This window comes from Anticarsia gemmatalis, chromosome 16 (genome assembly GCF_050436995.1).
Source record: "Anticarsia gemmatalis isolate Benzon Research Colony breed Stoneville strain chromosome 16, ilAntGemm2 primary, whole genome shotgun sequence".
NCBI lineage: Eukaryota > Metazoa > Arthropoda > Insecta > Lepidoptera > Erebidae > Anticarsia > Anticarsia gemmatalis.
Window position 1 is genome coordinate 7,523,862 of NC_134760.1, and position 26,461 is coordinate 7,550,322.

At 33.4% G+C, this 26,461-nt stretch overlaps 1 protein-coding gene across 1 annotated transcript; it reads right to left on the reverse strand.

The window, feature by feature from the left end:
* Positions 1-1,090: 1,090 nt before the first annotated feature.
* Positions 1,091-24,546, reverse strand: LOC142979592 (UPAR/Ly6 domain-containing protein crok-like). The gene is made up of 3 exons (XM_076124614.1): positions 24,382-24,546; positions 4,628-4,810; positions 1,091-1,705 (listed from the first exon to the last, which is right to left on the reverse strand). The coding sequence occupies exons 1-3, from the start codon at positions 24,437-24,439 to the stop codon at positions 1,500-1,502; spliced, it is 447 nt and encodes a 148-aa protein (XP_075980729.1). The 5' UTR covers positions 24,440-24,546; the 3' UTR covers positions 1,091-1,499.
* Positions 24,547-26,461: the final 1,915 nt, after the last annotated feature.

The window sequence follows — 26,461 nt, forward strand, 5'->3', positions numbered from 1 at the left end:
AGTCGATTAATCTATTTAGTCTCTACTTAAAGGACCTTCTGTCTTAAGTTATTACGTATGTTATTATCATGCCAATTTAATAAGAAATACTTTTAAAACAAATAGACCGACCTGGCCATCGCATGATTTGATTATTAGTATGTATCACACTACACAGCACGACGAGATGTTAATGCTCCTGAAATGTTAATGGCGAATTTGTGTTTTCTTGCGATGACCAAGTCGATCTGTTTGTTTTAAAGGTATTTTTTTTTAATTGACATGATAATAACATACGTAATAACTTAAGACAGAAGGTCCTTTAAGTAGAGACTAAATAGATTAATCGACTTGGTATTATATAGATTTCACAACTTTTTACGGCGAGACTTGAGGTTTTTACAGAATGTTTTTGATGGCATCTCACTTCTTTTTGTAGAGCGAACATAAGTCCAATTTGTATGGAAAGACGTATTTTTTTCATAATTCAACATATTTTCCCTATGAGAATGTTGTTCAGTTTCATGGGCTAAACACCCTTACCCACCCTATACCCCCTCCCGTTATGCCTCATATAGTAGGTACCTATTTACACCTATTTATTTTATTTTCTACAGTAACAATAATTCATTAACTGCAAATGTAACCTTGTAATCTTATACATTTATATGGGATTACAAAGTTATTGTTGCAGTTGGTGTATTTAGAAAACTGAACCGAAATTAGAAAATATTACATTTTTCCCATGATTAAGACACTAAACCCTATCTGTATTCTAAATTTTGAGCTTCTAAGTCTGCTAGAAGTACCTTAGACTTTTGATGATCGGTGAGTCAGTGAGTCAGTGAATCAGTGAGTGACAAAATTCAAAATTTTAACAAGTTGTCATTCTTAAACTACTGGTTCAAATTGACTGAAATTTTAAATATACCGTGTTTATACAATGACTTATTAGTTGCTGAAAATCCAGGCTTCTAGTTTTATCCACAACGAAATTATAGGGGTGCAAAAATAGCCCGAATTGCTTCGAGAAAAGGATGTTACGGCCGTGCCGCTTTTTTTTTTGCTCGACTTGCGGGGGCACTTCCGTGCCCCCAGATAAAGACAGACAACGGTATAATTAGTCACTTATTATTAACTTAACAACATTACAAACATAGATAGACATTGAAGTAACACACAAGACATATTTACATGTAAAATTAGTCCTCAACCAGCGAGTAAACACAAGAGAGACACCTATTGAAAAACTGACAAGATTTTTTATTGCGTTTATATAAAAATCTGAGGAATATAATACATATTTACGTTAAAGCTTCTTTATTAAAAATATATCGAGACACGTAACACTAAGAATAATTATGCACAGACATCTCAATGCAATAAGAGAAAGCAGTTTGGATTGAAAAGAAAACTGCGGTGGGTATTTTTTTGGAGGGAAATCTCGGCATGGTCCCACGGTAAACAATAAGTAAATAAACTATGTATTTGTACTATGATATGTGTTATTCTTACTTAAGTTACTTGAAAAGGAGAAGGGTTAAGGGGGCAGCTAATAGAGCAATAGTTTTGCCGACAGCAGCGGCACCGTTGCAACCGTCGTAATCGCAGGTCTCACAGAAGGAGGTAACTTCGTTAGGTCCGTTGGTGTTGCTGGGGCATTGGTAGCTGTAGTCATCCTGGCGCTTCCATGTGCATCCACGGCTCACGACCATCTGGCCGTTGACTAAAATAAAAAGAAAACAATATATTAGTGACGGAATGTATTTTTCGTATTTCGTCTTGTACATAATGTGACCAACCTAAAGATGGACTATTCTGTAAATAGAACTTCTTATCTAGTCTCTCCGACTTAAGTCGTAACTGACTCTATGTAATTAGATAAAAGTGTACAGGCTGTTAAAATTCTATCAGTCACGTTCTAGGTTAATTGCTACAACTATGTAGGTATTTTGTTTCCTTATAAACCCCGTTGTACCTACTCTCTATCCGTTGTATGTAAGTATAGGTGAGTACTTACAACGCATTCCAAAAATATAAAGATTGTTGTAAATAATAATTATGTATAAAGTCAATTTTATAGTTATACTTAGAACAAAACTGTCTTATTTTCTTTTTACTTTTACTTTGTGACCACAAAAATCCATCTAAGTATGAAGATACTTGATATTTTTATAGCAAAATGTCAGGGCAAATGAAAATAAATATCCATTAAATTTAATTTATATCGGCACAATTGTTAAGTAAGCTACAAAAAATAGGTAACATCTAGCTAATTAAATAGTTATTGCGACCTTGTCATACCCAGAAGTATTCCCAAAGGTAGGCAGGTTGGACCGAAGCAAATAACACCACAAATTAGCGGCGATTAACGAGAACAATGGAACTGGTGTTCACAGACTGTAGCTACTATTACATTTGACATTGAAATAACAATATGTATGAATGTCACAAATCTACGTGCGCGTGTATTTCTGCAAGAGAAGAATGACTATAGCCCGACAACTTAGTAGAGAGCCAAGGCATTCAATTTTATGGTATTTTTAAAATAAATACCTAGGTGTATCAAACAGGTCACCGTCAATTGCATAAGCCTAGGGATCAATGATGTTTTATTTTTGTCTCCCAGCAGCGAATCTTGCATACAGAGCTCTCTACTAAATTGTTGGACTATAAAACCTGTGGTCGATGTAATATTTTTACTTAATTAATAGTTATAAAGAAATAAGATTACTTAATACTTATATCTATCCAGAAACCTACAGAAGACACACGTTAACTTATACGGTGTTAATTGCCCTATTGTGATCCTTTATCAAGTGACAAATACTATTAGTAGCCTTGCCGCATCTATTTGTCAGATAGTGACTCAGTTGTGGTCACACGGACAATTATAAGGACGTTGTTAATTGCATGAAAACCACAAATATGTTAACAATATTAGCATTATATACGTTTGTTTGTCTATTAGCTAAAACTATTTGTAAATACGAATGAGACACTATCAGTGTGCTTATTGCGCCGTACTTGCTGTATTAACGTCACTACTAAGAACCTAAGCGCTACACAACGTGTCATCATAGTCATGTTTTTAAGTATTTTTTTTTCTTAACCTGTCGGCACAGGCTATACTGACCCTGGTTTAAAGTACTTAGTCTCAAGCTTGCCAGTACTAGTTCTGGATTATTGCATAATGGAGATGGTCTCCAAGGTCAAGAATATTAGCCAAATAAACAAGTAACGAAAGTTCAAAAGTTTATTCCAACGATTTTACAACGTCTCTTATAAAAAGTAGGTACCCTAAATTCTAATTCAAGTTTTTTATAGCTAACCTGTCTCTATTATAAACTGTAACCTTAACCAGCTTTTATACAATGATATACCCAACTATGGTATTTAGGTCACCAAAATAACGGTAGTAACGGTCCCGTAAACTGGTCGCGGCTTATGCCACATTTAAAACTACACGAATCGTGCATCTCCCTTTAATTCGACGCAAATAAATTGAGGGCTTTAACGTTCACCGTCACTTTTAAACTACGCTTTCGAATGGTCCCCGGTTAGTTTGTGTTTAGCAGCTTTAGGCGTGTTAAAAATATTCAGAAATGGACATTCTTTGTTAGCACTGGAATGCGCGACTGGCATAACAATCAACGAGTTTGGAAATGTTGGGCCGCAGACGGTTTATTGTGAATGTTATCGCTAGTGAAATTATGTCGACAGTTATTTTATTCTATTTATTCTTAAGGTGGTAAGTAGTTGCTAGACTCCGGAGACCTTAAAAATAAACAAATATAAGTATATGTTACTGTAAAAGCCCGAACGGTGAACGGTGGTAAATCCTAAGATTTTCCGGTATAACCTAAGATTTACCAACTCGCAATGGTAAAAGTCCGAACAATTATTTTATTTCGAACTTTTACCTATATTCACTTGATGATATCGAGATGTCGCCGGAGCCCCGCTTCGCGGGGCTCCTCCTTCTCGGTGGTTAAAAAAAAATAACCATGAAGGCTAAGGTGGGAGCTTCGCTTCGCTCGCTCCCACCTTAGCTAACCTAATCTACCCATGTCGCTATGCCCAAAACTCCTTCTTTATAACAATGTCACAGTATATAATTATACCGTGAAATAGTTATAAACATAGTTATGAAGGAGGATTTTTTTATATATCGTAACATAGTTTTTAAACTCTGGCTTGTTCGGACTTTTACCAGTGAGAGTTGGTAAATCTTAGGTTATACCGGAAAATCTTAGGATTTACTACAGTTCGGGCTTATACAGTAACATATACACTATCTCGCTAACCAAACAGTTGCCAAACCTGTTTCTGATAAGACCAGCATTATGTTTCCACTATTTTCAGTTCGTATTAATTTCGCTGTTTACTCACGTATCATAAAACTTAATAAGTATCTGGAGCAGACAGCTTAGTTTTTCACTGCCACTGGCCATGTCATCGACAGTTGTCAAACTATTTTTAAAACCTATGCAGTTGTATAACAACAGCTGGATGGACATTATAAATAATCCTACAAGAGGTTTTACTACGATTCGAACGGACCACTTAAAACAAAAAGCTCAAGTATTAGAAAGCCTAACACAAATATCTTCGTAAGCGTATTTTCAAAGTAAATGTTACAACTTACTGTATTTCTTCTGCTTCTTGCATACAGACTTGGATGACGTCAGGTACGGGTAGGTGGCGCCACTGTTGGAGTCGCAGTTCTCAAGACGGAAGAGATAGGAGTTGTCAGATCTTCCAGCCAAGAAGGGGTCGTTACAAAGGGGGTTCAAGTCGGAAGAACATGTCCAACAACGTACTGGTTCACCTGGAATCAAGAAAAAGTACATTTGAATAAACATTTTTATATTAAGTAGGTACTAGGTACTAAGTACTTTTTTATGTAATCCAAAGTAGTGATTATTATCTACAGTTGACGTCATAAAACGCGCAGAACAATAGAGACATAACATTATATTTGATTTTATGCCTGCGTATTATTTTCATTGTAGTATAAAATTAATTGCAAAACGAATGTTTTCTTGTACCTTAAATGAAAAGAAATAAGAATTCCTTAAGTTTTTTACTACCACCGTTTCGTTTACGTTAAATCTTTTGAATGTCCCAACGTGGTGACTTCAAAATCATAATGCTTTGCGCTGAGTATAATTACTGACTTTGTCTAAAAATACAATTTGACAGATTTTGTTGACAATAGACTCTAAAGATACTGAAATTGTCAGGCGTAGGTACGGTAGAAAAACAATTTTCCCGTTGAGTCAGTAAAATGATCTCATTGAGCCACGACAAGAAACAATCCTACACGGTTGATACATATTCTCCCATTATTAACGGTAATTACGTTATTTTCTAGCTGTTATACGCAGTTAAAAACGGCAATTTGATTCACTGTTGACAATCACCAGTAGGGCAATTTTATATAGTCGGAACTAAGTATAGAACATCGAGAGTTTGACATTTGAAATGTAGGTACTTCAAAAATTGTTCTTACGGCATCCGATAGAGGCGCTGATCAGATTTTCATAATTTTTTCGATAGCTAGCCGGTTGTAAATAGTCGATAGTGGCATATAATTGCGTCCTTGTAATGAAAATATAAGAGGAGTTATATTTTTATTAAAATTATTACTACTTTATTGCATTTCCGTGTTCTTGAAAGTCAGTTTATAAAGTTGAAGGTGTAAACATTTATCATTCAATGTTATCTAACTAAAAAAATAAGTACGTTTATTTTCCAACAAATAATTTTTACAAAAATCAAACTGTATTATCGTGATAGTGTTTTTTTTTCTGGTAACGCTTAAAAAACCGTTACATTCCTATGGTTTTACACAAAAGCCGTAACAAATGCACGTAGATGGCTTGTTTTTTTCAAAAGAACTTGGACTTTGTCAACCTTCAGAGATGGATATCAATAAAAACTGAATAGTAGGTATATAGGTACCATGCCAAGGTTCTTGCGGTCCATGAATCACTGCTTTTTATCGTTTTCCTTGTGTAGCCTCAAAGTACCTACCAGAAGTAATTATATTATATTATTATATTATTGTACTATATACATATAGTACAATAATATATAAATCCCGAAGAACGAAAAGTAACTGTACGTAGTCGTCGTTATAAGTATTTCATTATTAGGCACATACTCGTATATCACCGATGGTAAATCTACTCTCTTTCGGGGACGTTGACATTATTAATATGTAAAGACATAACTCTACCCTTATTAATAGATTTCATTAAAAAGGAAAGTTTACAAAATATAGGGAAAGTGTTTTGTTTTTAAACAACTTCATGGATAAAAATGAGAATTCTGTAATGATATGGCCTGCCTGTTATTCCCTACACTATAATGACGGTAATTACTAGTCGTTTTGCGTGTCTCCTACAAGTAAACAAACAACTATTCCTTATAAAGAATTAAAACATTAGTATGCATTGTTGAGGACCGTTTTATTTTCATTAAGGTCGAACAAACTGTTTATCGCGACACGGTTCGTTTATTTCAAACTTGTTTTTCATGTTTTTTTGCATTATTATAATCATTGTTTCAATTATCACAATAACTTATAAAACTTATTTTAAGAAGTACCTATTGTTGGATGAAAAACTCGATGACGAGTTTACAAATTCTCGAATATTCTCGGAAGGTCAAAAGATGTGAGAGCTTTAATAAATTGATGCATAAAAATGTTTTCATCGACTTTAAACTGTAGTTTGGGGAATAATCTATGACAAGAACTACCAGGCCAGTATTGCTATGTATGCTTTATACTTATTTCTATTCTTTTTATTTTCTACGATGTAAGTACACAAGAAGGAGGTTGGAGCATTATTGGGAGACATTTTTAAGTGCGTGCTACAAGAATTTCCCCTTAATTTAACTGTAAAAGAATGGTAAAAGAAGGTTTTCAAGGGAACGCGTTATTTAAGAAATCTAAATAATGACAGCACGACTGTTCTTGTCATTAGAATAAAAGCTAAATACTTATATGTATATGTCTTATCGATTAAAGCAATCCCCGACTCGTCTGTGATAAAATATGTTCAGTGAAACAATGACTTCCGGCAGCACGCTATTGTGGTAGGTAAATAGATTAAAAATCTTCTTGAGTAAAAGTTTTAGTCATTTCGATTTTTCTTAGATGTTTTTACGTTTTTTATATTGCTTACGAGAAATTTCTAAGTAGGTTCGACTCGTTACTCTGAAAGCTGTTAAAAGCTTTAGTTTCCAAACCACCCTTAAGTAGTTTTAAAATACTAAAAAAGAAAACCGTAGTTCGATTACGAACAGTTGGTGCTGTAGCTTCGAGTTTCTTAACAGAATTTAGTTCCTACTGACTACACTAGAGGCGCTGATCGGATTTCCCATAAAAATCTCGGTAGTAACTCGATTATCGTATTTTATGTCAGAAAAGACACTACAAAAGAAAAACAAAAAATGTTTAGACAGCAATTCCACCGTGATATGATTGTATATAATCATGTAGTATAATGCAAGGGACCCTTCATTGTCTTGCATATTACTGCGTATGTGGAAAATACCGCTGTCGTTTCGCGATCAATCTAGAATAATATCATGTTGTTTGCATAAATGATATTATCACGACAGAAGTCTGATACCTGGTTGGGAGTTAACGTTATTGACAACGTATTAATAATATTATGATCTTGTGTGGTTTACATGCAGTAAGTACCTACATACCAGATGTATTTCATGTAAAGCAATTTTGGGTCTTCGTTGGAGGAACTAAAAAAAATGTGTTACAAATTAGGTATAAAGAATTGATTCGCCTAGAAGGTAGAAGAAGCAGGTATTTGGTTATTTTTTTATAGATTTTTCTGCTTCAATTAGAAATAGTTAGTATATTTACTGACTTAGTTGAAATATCAGGTAACTATTTCCTGTAACGAGCTACCAGGTACATAACAAGGAACGCAGAAAATGAGTCAGCGCAGTGTAGGGAATAATACTACTTTACTGCTCTGAACTTTTAATTGGCACTTTAGTACAACTTAATAGACAGTCTATTTATTGTAAACAAGATAAATCCTGCAAGCCGAGGTTCTCTACTAAGTTGACAGACTGTATCATAAAGAAAAACTTTAGAAGCCTTTCGGCATGTCATATTATTCGTGAACTGGCTCTCTGATCGTTTAAAATAACAAATATAACGAATACAGGCTAGCTTAGGTATATTTTTTTCTGTAGATACCAAATAAATTTCCACATATTCGCGAAATAGAAAAATATCTAAGCGACATCGCGGGCGCCAAGTACAAATAAAACAAAGACATAACTTTCCCATTCAATAGAGCTTTCTACCATACATGTAGGTAGCATTGTGATGCCAACGCCAAAACTATAATAGAATATATTTGAATATCTATGAGGTTTCGTCAAAGTTATATTATTATTGTCTGACTGTTATAGGTTGCGTGACATCATGTTAAATATAAGCATGGTATGTTAATACTACTATAATAATAAAGTAGATAGGGGTCAGACTACCTCCTGCTTATAACTTACTCCACGTGAAAAGATTTTCAGGAATAAATAGTATCATAATGAATTCCTAAACTTATACTAACTATAAGTTGGTTTTGTTGTGTTAAGTTTTGTAGAGTTTGACATTAGGATGCTATTTTTGACATAATTATTAAAAAAATACCATGGTTTTGGAAACCAAGTGATACAAAACGAATATCTTCCAAGCTTGCTTTTGTTGTCATTATTATTTTAAACGTTGCAATACATCGTCCATAGGATCCCGGATTTATTACTAACTTGAAAAACTCAATTTCTGCAACTGACTGTAGTTTAAAGAAAACGCTCTAACAAATAAAGCACACAGTACAACTTGTCCTTCAAATGAACCATATAAGTGGCCTCAGTGATTCGCACCTCAAACAAAAAGAACTCAACCAGTTTCAAACTGCGTAGCGTACGCAACTTAGTAGTTACATGGTGCCCTTCTAATATAATTCCCTTGACTCGAATATCTTTGAACTACCTACGTCTTGGCGGAGCCTCCGATACTGTCCTTGTCTGACTCATAGCAAAAGATGAGACGGAAATATGTATTGGAGATAAACAAGAGTTTCGCAAGAAACCTGTTTGCTGTTGCGTCGTTTAAAGAACGGAATCGATTAATCAGTGTTATTATGTTATTATTGTAAAAAGGAAAGCTTATTTTTATTGCCATCCACGAAGTATATCCGATGTAGAGGCACTTTCACTATCGTGTAACGTGCAGTAAGTAGGTATGCGTTATATAAGATGAAGGCAGTAGTTTAAATTCCGTACTGCGTTTTCTTTTTAACATCAGCATTCGATTTACATTTGTGACCGAAAATGAATTGTAATATAAATCAGAAGGGTTAATGCACTTATAATAATGGCCGGCATAAAAATAGAACGTCCCAATTTTTCGCAATTGACTTTTGAAAATAAAAGAGATGTTGCCAAGAGTTGCTTCCGAAACAGATTTGTAGGTTGTTCTATTATTATGTGAACATATGTAGGTAACGATTGTTGCTGATACGTAAATATGAAAAGACAAATCAATACATTAAAATTTATTTGCATTCACTAGTCAACATTCTGTAAACATACATCTTTGCTTTGTTGAAAACATATCTTTGCGCGGTATTTTGATTGCATAATCATAAAACCGGTAAGAATGTTTCATATTTTTGGCCAGTGTGTTATTGTTTTGTACTAGATACTGCAGAACTCTTTTCAGAGACGTTGTTTCGATTGTATAATTATACTGTGTCGTTGTCATTGAATTGTTATTTTAAGTTCAGTGTGCTTAAAATAAAGTTTACTTGCTTATTTAGGGATAGTCAGTTTATCAATAAGTGTTAGCTAACCTATCTGCTACATAAACTGACAGCAAATGTATGAAAACAGCTGCGAATCCATCGAGTAAGCTATCTAGTAGATATCTCGAATTGCTATCGGGCCTTTCTTTAATACCAAAACGTAACTATAGAATATGTTTTATATTCTGTACTATTTATCTACTAATATAGTGTTCTGAGTTCACAGTTTTTTAGATATTTTGACACAAATTAACATTCTTGACAAAATTGTCTAAAATCCGGTTACAAATTTTAATTAATTATTATGGTCTAACGTAATAGTAAAACTATCCAAAATTGATAAGCTCCTAACGCGTTAAAGACGTAATACATCCACGTCGATATATCGAGGATAAACCGAAGAGGAAAAGAATCATTAGGAGGGCTGACTCCACTACCTGGGATTCATCATCATGAAATTTAATATTGTCTAAACCATTTGGCGATTAAAAAGAGTGGCCAGGCATTTCTTGCCAGCTCTTCTCATTGGCCCTACCTTTCTAACTGGCGGTAAATTCACTCTCTGTATCATTGACTATCAATAAGTATCAGCAATTGACCTAAATGAATAAATGATTTGATTTTGAAAGAGAGAGAGAGTATAACACCAAGTTTACATGACAGTATCGAGTGTACGAGTATAAAATTGCAAGAGTTTGTGTTACAGTAACGAAAATTGAAACAACTAAACAAAAATAAAGCCGTGTTAAGTGGCAGTATAATAAAGTGACAAGAACGGCACTCCTAAGAGTATGTAGTATACACCATCGATATTGTTCCTAATGAGGGCAACGGGTCACGCCTGCGATGCACGTAAAACTCCTAATGGTTTTCTGTCAGCAAACTAATATTTGTTGATAGAACTCGATGAGTTTTAATTACAAATGATTTTGGACAAATACTCATTTTGTTTGAAAAATAGTGTTAAGTAGTCGCCACTGGGAAATTTTTACTTAACTGTTTGCCGGGATAGTTATTGGACCCCTGTAAAAATTGATCAGAATTCTTAGCTTGTAGCTGGACCTAGGTAGGTAATTTTAAATAAGAAATACTCGATACGCAGACACAGGGACGTACTATTATCATCAAGTTTTGGAATCGTGCTACATTTCAACAATTTTGCTTCGTAATTTACAAGGGCAATCGTGTTAGTCTAATCCTTATAAGTAAAAAAAATACATATATATTTTTTCTTTTAATCTTTTTTTTTAAATATTAGACATCAAATTGTGATACCTATTGTTATAAATTTTTGGCCACACATATTTATATTGAGAATATGGTTTTGTGAAACGTGGATTGGTAAAAGATTGGTAAGCATAATCACTCAGAATTTCAACTACTAACCAAATCTGGTTTTGTAATAATCTATCATTGTTACATTTATATTTTTTAAGCAAATTGCAAATGCTAATGTCATGTGTAAGCACTTGTTGGTTGACCTTAAATAAATAAACAAAAATATGTAGCTTATTAATACGAGTGTATATCTGAGAAAAATAGATATTTTTTACAGTCAACCGGTCATTCGTTCTAAGTAAATGGTAAAGTATTTATTGTGCAATCGTGGTTATCATGTTAGAGGAGTTTCAACTGAATGATTCTTGAAGGTTAAGTCAACGTTTGTTTGTATCTGTTTAGTCACGAAATCACGAATAACTTCGTTTCTGTAAGATTTTAAACTATTGTCATACTAGTGGTGTTTTTAAAAACAACAACTTACTTATGACTTACAAAGTTATTATTGTAATATATTTATTCTGTTACCTCATTATAACTATTGTTTTAAATATTGTTGCTATTTTTTTATACTTGTTCTCATTTTATAAGTCTCGAAATATGTAATATCTCTGAATTGAGTAATTTAATTCGTATTTCTCTGAATGTCTAACATCTCTGCAATCTGTCTCTCAATAATTATAATTATTTTCTTTCTTTGTGGACAACAAAAACGTTGATGCCTTACGATAAACACGAAAAAAAAATCAACCAGCAAACATTTTAAAGGAGATTATAAACCTTCACGATGAAGACAAATGACAAATATTTGTTCAAATTCGTAATTCATACACCATGTTATTTTACCAAGGAGACTATTCTAGTAGATGACAGTACTAGTATCTACTCATGTAGTACCGGTTACCAGATGGCCCATGGGTAATTATAGGGCAAAGGTCATTTTAATTTTGGTCCAAAGCCAACGTTAATAATTAAACGACGGACGTGACTCAAGAAGGCGCGATAAAAATTGGGTGAAACCGTCGTAAAATAATAAATTTTACAATTTTAGCGGCGGTCATGTATGGCAAGAAGGATGTGAATGAAACGAGGAACCTAAGTTAAAAAGCGTTCTAGATTTAGGTACAATATTTTGTCACTTTCGATGTATTTTGAAAATGTATGTAAGGGAACCTGTTGTACCTAGGCCGGTTTTTTAGAAATATATTTTTTATTGTGATTTGACGTGCAGCACACAAATCATATTTGCATAGTTTGAAATGTCAATTATTTGGGTACTCACCAAAAAAATATCAGAAATGTATATTTAATATTTACATAATATTTTTAAATTTAAAAAAAAATGGGAAATGTGGCCAAGGTACAACATACCCTATGTACCTAGGCCAGTAGTACGCTGTACCTAGGCCACATTGAAATTTGGGGGTAATTTAAGCAAATTATCAAGTTTTGTAAACTAAAATCATTTTATTTGATTTATTACAGTACACAGTATTATTACAGTATACAGTATTTAACAAAACATTTAAAAAAATATCAAATGATCAAAATTTAAAAATGATAAAAATTAAAATAATATTCATAGCTTTTTTTATGCTTTTCAAACAAAATATTTAAACAAAAACAACTAACTTTGGCCACCGTTTCGTTACATCACATCGCTGCGCCTGCCAAACTCCATACGTGTATTTTGATGTTAAAAAAATGAATATTGTGTCCCAAATAAAAAAAAGTTTTCCAAAATCTCACAAAAGACACATGTGGAACTTGGCGGGCGCAGCGACGATATCACATAATATAATATAGCAAATCAATATACCTATATAGCATAGCAAAGGAAAACAAAATATTGAAACAACTAGCTGACCCGCGCAACTTCCCTTGCGTCACATAAGAAAGAATGGGTCATAATTTTCCCAGTTTTTGTAACATTTTTTACTGGTACTCTGCTCCTATTGGTCATAGCGTGATGATATATAGCCTATAGCCTTCCTCGATAAATGGGCTATCTAAAACTGAAAGAATTTTTCAAATCGGACCAGTAGTTCCTGAGATTAGCGCGTTCAAACAAACAAACAAACTCTTCAGCTTTATAATATTAGTATAAATTAGTATAGATTATCTTTACCTATATATAAATTATTATTTCTCTCTTAAATTTTAATCAGTCATTTGGACTAGCTATTATAAAAACACTATCAATAATGTAGATATATTATTCGGCCTTAAGCATTTAGTAGAAATCCCAGTACTTCTGTATCTCTGGAACATAATAAATTTCTCTGTTCTTGTTAACTTTTTGCGGGGTTTTAATCTCCTCTTTTTCAGGCCATTTCCAGTTTTTAAGTGATTTTTGCATCGATTTCTGAAATAATAAAGATATTTAATTAGGAATATTATTACGTAAATGTGAAATAATTTAATAAAACATTCTCCTGACCAAAGTATAACATCCAGGTTGTACCTTGGCCAGTGGCCAAGGTACAGCTGATCGACAGTGACCGAGGTACAACACTACTCCAACTTCACTAAAACGGTGATTTTATATAGTTTAGAATTTAAGTATCTCGTAAGTTTTTTATTGTGTTGAGACTTGTAAAATCAAAGAACCGATAGCATATAACAGTTAAGTGACTATTAGAAAACTTTTAAAACTATTAGACTTCAAAATATATTAGAAATACTTACTTTTTCACACAAAAAAGTTTCAGCGTCGATAACACCAAACACCGGCTTAATGGCGGTATGCGACTAACTGCACATTGAATAGTCTGTAGTGACGTATCGAATACCGTAAACAGTAGAATTTAGTATCGCGCGAATATTTGAAAACGAGCCCAGTGGCCTAGGTACACATAGTGCCAAGGTACAACAGGTTCCCCTACTAATCAGGGCTTACAAGACGTTTATTAGTAAGACATAATATAAAGACCGACATAAGTAAAAAGAGGAGTACATCTTTAAAGGTGTTGAACTGTATATTCTTATGCATGATTATAATTATTCTAGGTACCTACTTCATATCTATGTGAATATAGTTATAGTTTGGTGTGAATTGATAGTCTTGAAAGACGTGTATTTGAATCACAAAACTTAATAATGTACGCTGTACAGACCTACGCACACCGATATTTTGGTACCTAGTAGTAACCAAGATTTTAAGCGTGTCAAAACGATGTAGGTATTGTATTTGTATCTAGTGATACATAAAATGAGGTTAGAAAAGCACACAAGAGTATTGTGTACAAACCATTAATAACGCGAGCCTAATTTAAATAATAATAGGAACAATCGGTGCTCGATCGGTACCACGATAAAAGAAAATAGTACCTATTGAGAAAATTATTCGTGAATTTTCGCGCTAACCACACACGGCACGATGAGTAAAGTATGAGCAAACATTACGTTTCGTGAATCATAGTAGGTATTTGTTCTAAACGTTCAAACTTCAAATGTTTTCGGCAAGTAAATTTGAATGGCCGTCAATTATTTTAAAAAAGTTTTTTTTCTTAATTGAGAAGCAATTTCAAGTAATGTTATGCCTATTTATTTTGTTTATTGCAGAAGGTTAAAATTGATGAGGGTCGGCGAAAAGCTGAGATTAAACAATACTGGCTGCTTAGGTATCGTTGGATTAATTTTATGCTGTTGTAATTAAAAGTTTTCTTTAGATTTGCAATTTGAGAAAGGCTTTTATTGTAACAGGACTAGAACAATGTTTGAACATGGGTGTCGTTTTTTTGGTATAAGGTTCCCAATTTTGCATCTTAATTTATATTTAACGGAGACTAAGGTAAAGATATATTTATTTGTTAAAACATGTGTAGGTACAGTTATACTAAAATGCGTGCTTTGATACTCAATATAAGGAGACCAATATATCTAACTTAATTATATTATTATTGAAACGTTCTTTAGGACTTTCCCACGGACTTCCCAGTGTTCTAGTATAATTTGCACTAACCGTTGACATTATGACCTGAGTCTATTATCGCTGTACGATGCGTGTCATAACCAGGAAGGTCATGGCTTCAAAGCCCGGAGACCAATTTATGTTGATTATCTTGAACTGGGTTATTACAGTCTTAGTCATAATTATATTAGATGCTTACAAATAGGTCAAATAAAGTTATTTAGCTTTTACCGGAATGGAGATATTTTTGTAAATAAGAGTGTCCTCCAATGCATTCATGCAAAATTTTACTTAATTTTTCGGTGCTAATAGCAGTAAATGTTGGTATTTACTTCTTACGTTTCATAAAAAAAACGTTTTATTTTAATTTTATTTTAAATACAAGTACTATCTTAGAAGCTCGTGCTCAATAGTGACAGGTTACATTTGCTAACTACTTCAAAATCTCATGCAATTATATATTATTTTTTGTCAACTTATCTGATTTTTCACGAGCGTTTTACGACCAGCGAGATATCGATCAACAAATAAAAGCTTTTGGAAAATAACCACCCCTCGTCGTTTTGTAAAGACGGTGAATGGTTGCAATAAAATAAATTATACTTAACTACGATAAATAATCGATGGTATTGTGTACTGTGAATAGAAAATTAATTATCAATAGGGTCTATTAATGCATCTGATGGTGTGATTTTGTATTGAGGTTACAATACTTGGTCACGCTCTATGGCGAGGTCATGACTTTTTTATTGAATCTCATTTGGGATTATGCGGGCATAGACACAAATTCTCGGACATAATTTATATCTTTAAGCTACTGACAACTGGCTATTTAATTTGTGTGATGTCTTTTTTGATTTGCAACTTTTAGTGTATTATTTTTCACTATGGGGTGCTTAGTTCTATAAATAGTTAATCCAAAATCTTTTTTAGCCAATATTTTTTTTTTATGATTTAATTTTACTCTATGTATTTCGCCCGAAATTTCAGTCAAACACTTCGGATTCGGATTGCGGGCGAAATCAATATTTCTCTTGACGTTTTATAAAGCCTCTAAAAGAAGTTCTCGATCGGGAGGACCCAGAATTACATACATAATATCTACTTAGTACCTCTATATAATAAGTTCACAACATTTTGCTCTTTTAATTAGCTTCCTTCATTCTATTTTTATTTTACCGGAACTACATATTGTCTCCAGATGTTCTATCATATATATTTTATGGTAAATTATAAGACGCTACAAGGTCACATAGCTCACATAGAAATGTAAATACTAAGCTAAAAGTTATCTCAACTAACCTTGAAATAAATATTACAAACAACTGCGAAGCGTAAAAAAATGTTACCGTTGTTTAGCGTTAGATAAGACCGAGAGCCCTATAACTTGAATTTTAATGACGTAGTTAATTAAGAACGTTATTTAGAAAAAATAATAATATTGGATAAGGATAAGAAAAACAACAGACATACATCCATCCTCACAAAGTTTCGCATGTCTATAAGTAGGATGATGATTTATCTTGGGGAAATAAGTTCGCTCGATAAATTATCACAAGTATCAACAACATTTGACCTTACCTTGACATTTTATCGACTAAAAATAACATCTAGGTAATAAAACATGTAAACGTATAAAAACAACACGTAGTAAAATTTGCTTAGTTTTAAAACAATCGCGATTGTGTCAATGATAGTATAAGAGTCGTAAGAATCGAATGAAGTCGTAAGTACCTATAAGGTCTTTAATTTGTACTTCGTTCTGTCGCCTAATACTTAAGTGAAGTCGATGGACATGAAATTGTCATTATAAATATAATTTGCTAGCTCTTAAGGCGCAAATGCTCGGATATATTTTTGGTAAATAGCAACCAAAGACTTCTGAATGTAATCTAACACCGAAATCGGTCTAGCTGATTAGCTATTAATGCGCAACAGTCAGACTGAATAAATGATGCAATCGAGATAGAAATAAGATCAAAAATCTAAATAAAATTATTAATTAATTTAGGTCAAATACTAATACTCACAATAGTAGAAAATATAGTTAGTTAAATGGAAGTCTTTTTAAAAAATGGTGCAGTTTATTTTTATTCTATTATCCTTGATGTAGGTTACCTAAATCTAGGTTTTACTATATGCTATTGTAACAGAGATCCAACAAATGTATGGCCACTCCTCTATCTACTCGTATTAAATCCAATTCGGCACCGGATGCAATGATTAAACATAGACGATTAGAACGAACTAAAGACCGTTGTTCGAAAACCGATATTTACGATTTATTATTAGGTAAGTTTATAAATAGATTATTGTTTATGGATGGTATAGAAATATGAATATTATGAATGCACAAAGGAAATAACGATAAATTCCGCAGTTTGCATGTACGTCACCGATTTATCGCCGATTTTTGTTCAAGTATCTTTATTAAAGAAATGTAGCATTAAGAAATGTTATATAGGTGGTAAACTGTTCGATTCGAACGTAGGCATAGGCTGAAAGAATACTGAAAGATTCAGGTAAAGGGTAATTCAAGCAACCTAGTTTGATATTTGAACGATGAGACGTCGAAATTGATATGTGGAACTTCGCAATGTATACGAATTGATTTAAAAAGATCGCTTTATATCAAAAGCCTTTATTTAGGCTTCACTAAGGAACCGTACAATAGTAGTGATCTTAGATAAACTGTTTATTGCCTCGTAACATCTGCCTTTACTTAATCCCTGGTGATATGATAGAGCAGCATTACCGGAAAACATTACGTTACCTTTTCCTTTACTAAAGTTTTTTTTTAAATAAGTCAATTCAACTTAAAACAAAACATATTTATTTTAAAGTCCTATTTTCCGGAACAAACATTCCATAAACGATTTGTTTAACTGATTACACCCAACTGACGATAGAAAGCGGTCCCTATAATGTGAACAGCAGTTATGCGAAGGGCTTAACTGTGTCAAACAAACGCGATAACGTTAGTGAAAGTGTGCACTCGTTAGTAGTTCTTTAATGTACTTACTGACGGGTGTGGCAACAGAAATATTTATTCATGTGTTACGTAGGTGAAGCCGTTTTTTCTTCGAATTCAGATTAAACTTCAACGATTTAGCGCCTTGGATGCAAAGATCGTGGCTGCAGTATACAAAACTAAAAGCCGTCCGCGTGGAAGCCCTTCCCGTGTAAATCCCGATCGCTCGGGAACTCGGGGATACAAATTAGCCTATGTGTTATTTTGGGTCTTCAGCTACCTATATGCCAGATTTCATCGTAATCGGTTAAGTAGTATTTGCGTGAAAAAGTAACAAACATCTATACATACATACATTCTCACAAACTTTCACATTTATAATATTAGTAGTATTCAGAGTTTAGAACATTTAGTGACCTGCAGGCGCATACAGCTGACTGTGGGTTGTTTGATACAGCTACTTTATTTTGGAAATACACAAAATTTTAATTCTAATCATGATTGATTGTACATGCAATGGCGCTCTACTAAGTTGATTATATTTGAACTTTAAACGAGCAGAAAGAAATGTGTCACACGAGTGGTTCGAGGGTTGCATTTTTGCATTTTGGTTTACCAGTGAAAATATTAAAACGTAAAAGTAAAGAATATTTCACAATTTTTATGCTCAATGCAATAGTGACTCTTGCTCATAATGACACCGTGAGAAGAAAATATACCTAGCTATATTTTTTTTGGATTTTTAAAGTATTTTTTTTAATATTTAGAATAAAAGCTTTGAGAGTAACAATCTCGAAGGTATCGTATATTTTAAACCAAACACCTCTATAAACCGATTTGGAGAAGAATAAGCCTAACTTATGCTTCATTCCTATACCAAAAATGTTCATCGATGTGTACATCAAAGCTTCCGCAGTCACAAACATAGATTATCATGTTATGCACCAATAGCATCGCTTGTAATATTACCTATTGGCCTTCGCCTTCCGTATTTTATCGTCAAAGTTCACGAATTTCTAATAATTTAAAGCCTTCGTGGAAACGCAGAATGATGCACGACATATTAACATAACATTAAAATCAAGGTAATCAAACAAAACGTATCAACGATATTTTTGCTGAATCTCATATTTCTTTTTTTGAAGAGCTTGCCTGTTATACCCGTGTATGTATGTGTGTATGAAATACACCCACGTTTCGCCATTTGCGTACAATTTTTGTCTGAATTAATTTTCCCAATATAACTTTGTCAATACGTCATACAATTATCATAAAGATCCGGTATATGTATTCGAGTTGAAATTAACTACTTTCCTAACTTAACCTACTTTGTGAATAACGTGAAAATATTGACTAACATCATTCTCGTGATTGCAGCAGAAAGAGATTCAAACACTTTTATATTTTACGTTACTTTGATAAGTAGATTTATTCTAGAAGTTATTCTAGAATTTACCATTTATTCTAGAATTTTCATTCAAATCATTATATACTTATACCTGGCAACTCTACACACGACAACAATAACTTTGTTTTTTTACGGCAGTTTATTTTTCTGTATATCAGTGAATGCATGCATAAGTATAATGACATGATGTCATATTCGCATTAGAACTGAGACACTAATGTGGGCATGTTGCAAATTAGAAAATTAGTGCATATGTCACTGCTAAAGTGTACCTGTTCCTATCAGGTTTCTGCATAATACTTTGCCATCTTTATATTCTATATTGTGTTATATTCTCTATATTATTATTTTACATGTTATTATGAAAACCTATGTCTTATACGTAATGGGTAAAAGCACTTAAAATTTTCTTGGTACTTTTGAGAAATATGGATGTAAATGAAGCAAGAGAAGTTTGTAAGCATCGTATCAAGTGACGAGTTTGGTTTCTGCTAGAAAAGGCGTAACTTTATGTATGAAAAATTGTGTTTATTAGTCTTTTTCAAGGTTAAATTTTAAAACAATAATAACTTATTATTGACAGCAACAGAAAGAAGATTTCTCATAACACACTTCTTATTTTCCTAGTCACCAGAGTAGTATATTTGTCATGCAAGGGTACAAAAGGCTTAAGGATTTCGTCACCAAAGAATGAAGCCTTGTGTTCAGCTTTAAACGTAATGAATATTATATACAATTCATTGTTATTCATGCGATAAGAATACATTATTCTCAACGGTATAAGAATAATGAGTACGTTATTTATTGCTATGATCTTTATGTACTTATTTCGCTTCATCTATATTCATCTAGTTGGAGTGTTTATTTTGCTCCTGGGGTTACTTGCAGTGACCCCAGGAGACATCCATGAAAGTCAAGTCATAATTGTGAAAACAATATTCATTTTCAGAAATTACTTTTTTCGAACAGTTCTTTGAATGCTTTGTCCTTAACTTGCACTTAGCATAGTACCTAAATTAAAGCTTATTTGTGCTGGAGATGTAAAAAAATGTAAGACTTCGTATGTATTTAATTATTTACAGAATATTGAAAGCCATCGGGAACAACATATGTACATACCAGCCAGGGTTATTCAGTTTCAATGGTATATTATTGTATATCATTATTTATTTTCTGCGCCTTACTTAAGTACCTATTTACAATACGCAAATCATCAAACATGTTTATCCTTATAACGAGAGAATTAAATTTTAAACAGGAATCAAAGTAGAGGATACAAAAAAGTTGATTGAACTCACTTTCATACCTAAAAGAGTTATAGAAATTCACAAACAAGACTAACCGGTCGCCGCTTGAGTTCACATACCCGCGCCGGTTTACGTAACGTATTATGTACTTTTTGCAAGCTATAGACTTTTAGACGTTATTTTCAAACTTTCACGTGTAATAAGTCCACGTGATCAACAAAAGACAAGCCAAGTACAAGTAAAGGTTTTCGTACCATTATTTATAAAAAAAACGTAATTATTTGTTCTACGAGAGCCCCACACTAATGTACAGGGCCGAAACGATCTAAATTAAGCGATTTGCTGGACGATAATTAGGTATATCCTGATGAGGGTTTTTTTTTATTTAAATCTTGCAATCAGTCTTTCAAAATTAAGCCGATGCGCTGTAGTGCTGAAGATGTAGTCGCGTTGTAGTGATAAGGGACATAAAATAATTATGGTAATATACCTTTAGTCTACTTTCTTAGGCAATTTTTAGAACAAGACATTTCAAAGAAAAGATTAAAAAAAAATGGTACTTAATACTTTACGCAATTTGTAATTCCAAACAAAAGTCCCTACTGTTATGCCTGCTGTGTTATAGCAATATGGTAGGATTATAACTCAATCGTATGTGTGTCACTGATTAAATAACGTTACCTACAATCAATGGGGCTTTTATTGTGCCTTGTATACAACTGTGCCTGTTACAAATAACAAATATTTATCGGCTCACCGTAGAGATTAAAACGTTACGAACTCTTTTGATAAGTAGTTCTTGTTTCTTAGTTTTAGTTTAGTTCTAACTAGATGCTTTAGTTAAAGGGAAGACTAAATCTGTGCATGTTTCAGTTAAAAGTGTAAATAAAATAATTCGTTAAAAAACTGTCTTCAAAGCAAAATGAAACTAAGCGCGAAACAAACATGATCATAATAACATATCAAGAAAATGACAAATTTGAAGACAGTTGACATAAAAGAAAAAATATGTAAAAATTGTATTGAGAACATTTTTATTTTTGAAGTCGGTTAAAATATAATTCGAGAGTGTCCTGTTATATCATAAACGCCATGCTTTAACGTACATAATTTTCTCTACAATACAAAGGAAACTACTCCTAAACTTGGTAAGCTTCCAAAATTTTACGCGCACTGCGTATTTGGTATAGTGACTTCATATCACTGTTTTGAACTGTGTCAGTCTCGTGCTGTCAGCAACTATTACTTTAGAACGTAGTTTGACATTTAAGATGGACTACAAAAATAGTTCTTATGGCGACCGCTAGTGACGCTGATCAGATTTTCAACACAAACTTTATCGATAGCTAGCCTGTTGTGTGAATTAACGCGAACAATCTGCGAACGCAAAAAGCTGTCTGCCAAAGACATTCTCTCAGTCACTCTCAATGTGATGCAGAGATTAAATGAAGTAGCTGTGTATAAGTGAATGAGTCAATTGTTACAATATCAAAAATTATTTTCAAAAATAAATATAAATTCAACTTTATAAGCAGACACGATTGAATCAAGAGTGATATACAATACAATAGTCACCCCACACGTTTCTCCGGATGTGGTAAAGCTGTATTTTTAATTAACCTATGGGAATCAGAGAACATCCGATACTATAAATGCGAAAGTCTGTTCGTTACGCTTTGATTGCTAAACCGCTGAACCGATTTTGATAAAATTTTGCATGTATACCTAGTTAAGTAAAAGTTTAACAATCATTTGCTTAATTGACTCTATGCTGTTAGATACATGAATCTTCGTACTAAAGGATAAACTAAAGAAAATTTTATCAATAATAAAATTTACTTTAGTTTCTTTTAAATCAGTCAATATTTAGCAGAGTTAATACATCAAACATAGAAGGTTGATATGTCTTTTTTCCACTGTATCTACCTGATCACCATTACATTGACTCACTGTATTTCTACTGCCACGACTGTTTATAAATAACATGTGACGTAATGTCGTAAAGTCATAACATCTTATCATAGGTAAACAGAACCGTGTGTTACGCCAAAACACCTTCGCTATATACATTGTTCTAAAATTTAGTCATATCAGTTGTAGCGACCAGTGACTACAACAATGTACTAAAGAGCCTTGTGAGCAAAATTTGTGGCTGGCGAAGGTATACAAAACTCAGAATTTAGAAAACCCGTGACCCGCAGGCTTGTTCAGCTGACGGTGGCCTTTTTGATGTGTTTGGAAGTACAGAGAATTATTAATTATGATTAGGAAAAATCGAGACTTAGTTGTCAGACTATAACAGACGTACACGATAGCTTTTGCCTGCGACTTTGTCCGAACTGCTGATCAAGTTAAATTGTATCTTGTTAATATCCGACTATTAGCATAAATGTGAGAGTTTTCGTGGTTGGATGTATGCAAAAACTATTCAACAGTTTTAATTATGGATTAACTTATAATACTTTTCCCCGAGACTTTTCGCGCTTTAAGTCAGGCTATTTTTTATATTCAGATGCATAAAGTATTCAATACTTAAAAAGTAGCAATGTCATATTATCTAAAAACATGCCTTTCTTCCTCTATATCATTAGAGAAAGAATGACACTTTATTTGGACTTTGGCCGTATGATTAAAGAAATATATTTTACACAATTTGTTAGCAATATTTAAAGAATCGATGCCTTAAAATGAAAAAAAAAACAAAAGTGAGTCAGTGACCAAGGACGATCTGAAGCCAAAAGAATGCAATGTATCCGGGCTTTCTTTAAAGTACAAACAATTAGCTTCACATTAAGTCGGCGAGGTCAAATATCATCCTGCTACTGTTTCATAGGAACAATTACTTAGGTTGTGGCCACTATCTACTTTATATGTATATTATTTTAAAAGGCTCATAAATGTTATTGCGTTCTTTTTAACTCTAGGCTTTAGTCTATGTAGACTGTGAAGGCATGTTAAGGGAGAATCGGATCGGGAGTTACAGTAAGTTAAAAAGAATATTTGCTTGAGGTGAGCACGTCTATACATGGTAGTGTTTCGTCTCGGGTCTTTTTATTTATTGACCCTTAAGTACACTACGCTTAAGGGTCAATAAATTTTGATTTGATTAGATTGTCGTGGCAAATATGAAATGAGATTGGTGCCTATATAGACACCAATCTCAAATTACACTTTGTGGTACCTCCTATGGTTTTATTTCCTACCGGTGGAAATCTATCAGCGCTTCATAAATTTTAATAAGAAAAAAAAAACTCACAGAAAGAACTCAGTTGATATTTCAACATTATTATTTACATTTGTAAAGGTTGCTATTCTCAGTCATTGCTCATTCAATTCCCCCTCTTATTTACTTACGTGGTTCTGACCTAGTGGCTTGCCAATATTGTTTACATCATTTTATCATATTATTCTAAAATATTGCTTTCAGTTGCTAAAACGAAATTTGTAATTACATAGTTTTTCTTCAGTGACAGGTAACATGAATTCTGATCATTATATTTGGAGGTACAATTATCTATCTAATTTTTCATGATCTTCATAAATAGCAATTAGGTATATATGCAAAATAAAATCTTGCAAAACAGCGCGTTCGATACATTATTATTATTTTAAATGCCCGATGTTTACTGGTTTCTAACGAACTCGTAGAACTAGTTTTTCAAATTTTAACTTTTATAAATTGCGCGCGCAGATGACGGACAAAAACAAAATAATAACAATAAAGTTAAACTTACCTTCTTTGATGAACACGGCTAGAAGCAGTATAGGGACGAAAAGGCTGAGATTGGCCATTGTTTTGTTAGAAAGTTCACAAGACACGGATTACGAAATAATGTCACGAATACGCGTAGCTACGTACGTCAGTGTTCGCATTCGGCGAGCGAATGAGGCGAGCACACGAGCGACAGATTGCAGTCGCCCGCGGAAAAAGTGACAATGCCGCGGTTGAAACGCGCTGCACCATTAATAAACGCTCTTGCACTTTAAGCGTTTAATATTCTAACTGTTAGCTATATCCTGCTATTTCAATTTATTTTCCAATCGTGTAAATCGTTTTGAAGTTATATAATGACATTATAATATTGTTTCTGTACTTAAGCAATAGTTTAAAACCTTATGACACATTTTGGGTCGTTGAGCCAACGGAGTAAGTAAAATATGCGGTATCACTATCGTGGTACTTATCACTTTTGCATAATCTTTCTTAATATTGTTTAAATTTACCTTGATACTTATTAGGTAGGCATATTCGACTCGTACTTTGGTAATGGTGACATGACAATGCACCAAAATACTCTTTAGTCTTTTATTTGACTAAATTATGGCGATCATGACTGCAAATCGTCGGATACTGACACGAGTGACACAATGCTCTCTGGTTTAAAGTAGGTACCTACACTTAAATCTTATGTTGTCGCTTTAAGTTTGAAGTCTGTTTTAGCGATAGTTAAATAATTCTAAGGTTTACATAAAATTGAGTTTCGTTTAAGTAATTAGTCGTTAAATACCTAAGTATGAAGACGACGTTAAGGGCGATTTAGCGTTTGAACCGCAGCGTTTGAAACGCTCAGTGTGTAGGTGACCTGAAAGCCAGTTCTATGGGCGCGGTAGTTGGCGCGAAACATTGTAGATACAACCGCAGTTAAGGTTAGCGTACACCTACTGATAGATATCATCCTCACAAACTGGTTTAATTTAATTTTGATTGGGTACTTAACAACAGTCAAATCAGCTACTCTTTATGAAATGCCAAAATACATTTCATTTACGTACTGACGTCACAATTGGTATCATCAAATGCGAATTATTCTATTTAATAGCGTTAAAACTCATAAAAAACGCTATTGAATAAATAAACTACGTCTGTACTCAGAAACCGGGGGAAGGTCGAAAAGCGTAGAAGAAGCCTTTAGAGTAGAGCTAGCAAGAAATTCACTGCCATTTTCTTTAATTGCCAAATCACTTACAATGCGGTTGATATAATAATTTGTTGGTAATTTGAGCCGAACAACCACTGCCAATAACCACTGATGATAAAATCTCACCGGTTAGCTATAATGCTAAGTAAATAGTGTTATATCTTCGTATGCAACTTCATATATGTATGTTCCTAAAGAGCGTCTGGCGTGAATTCTCAGTCGTAATCTTGCAAAATACCACTACTATGCCAATTTCTCCAGTTTTCTTGAAATAGTAGTCTTGTTGCAGTGCCAGTGTCTCTTCCTCAATGGTGCCAAGTGAGCGCTTGTCTTAATCATAGATTAAGAAAAGACTAGAGAAGACTACAAAAAGAGCACAATAGTATGTCTCGCAAAATTTTGGGAATTGCCTAACACCTTACAAAAAGTGAGATGACGTGATTCCTTAAAAAGTTTAAAAACTACTGGGAGGCACTTAGGTAAGTGTGGTTAGAGTACCTACCTTATAATCTTGTGTAAAAGACTCATTATATTATGGTGAATATGTCGTTTAGACAACTGGTTTTAATCGTCGTCATATGTTCTGAGGAGTACAAAGTAAACGATTTTATGCTCTGAAAAGAGAATTTTTACTGCATCAAAGCCGTTGGTCTTGATGTAGTTTTTTTTAGCAGATAAAAAAAGCCGGGTGAAGCCAGGATACTAGTAAAAATATTAAGGCACAAAATTATTTGGCGCGTGCTATAAGAAGTAGTATATTCATTTGAGCGTGCCATCTGTTTTCCCTTGTATATCTTGGTCTTTGGTTATGACCGTTGACTCAGATTGTGAAACACTGCCCAAGTCGTGGATGTGATATTTTTGTGGCGTAACCTGTTTTAATTTCTACAACGTC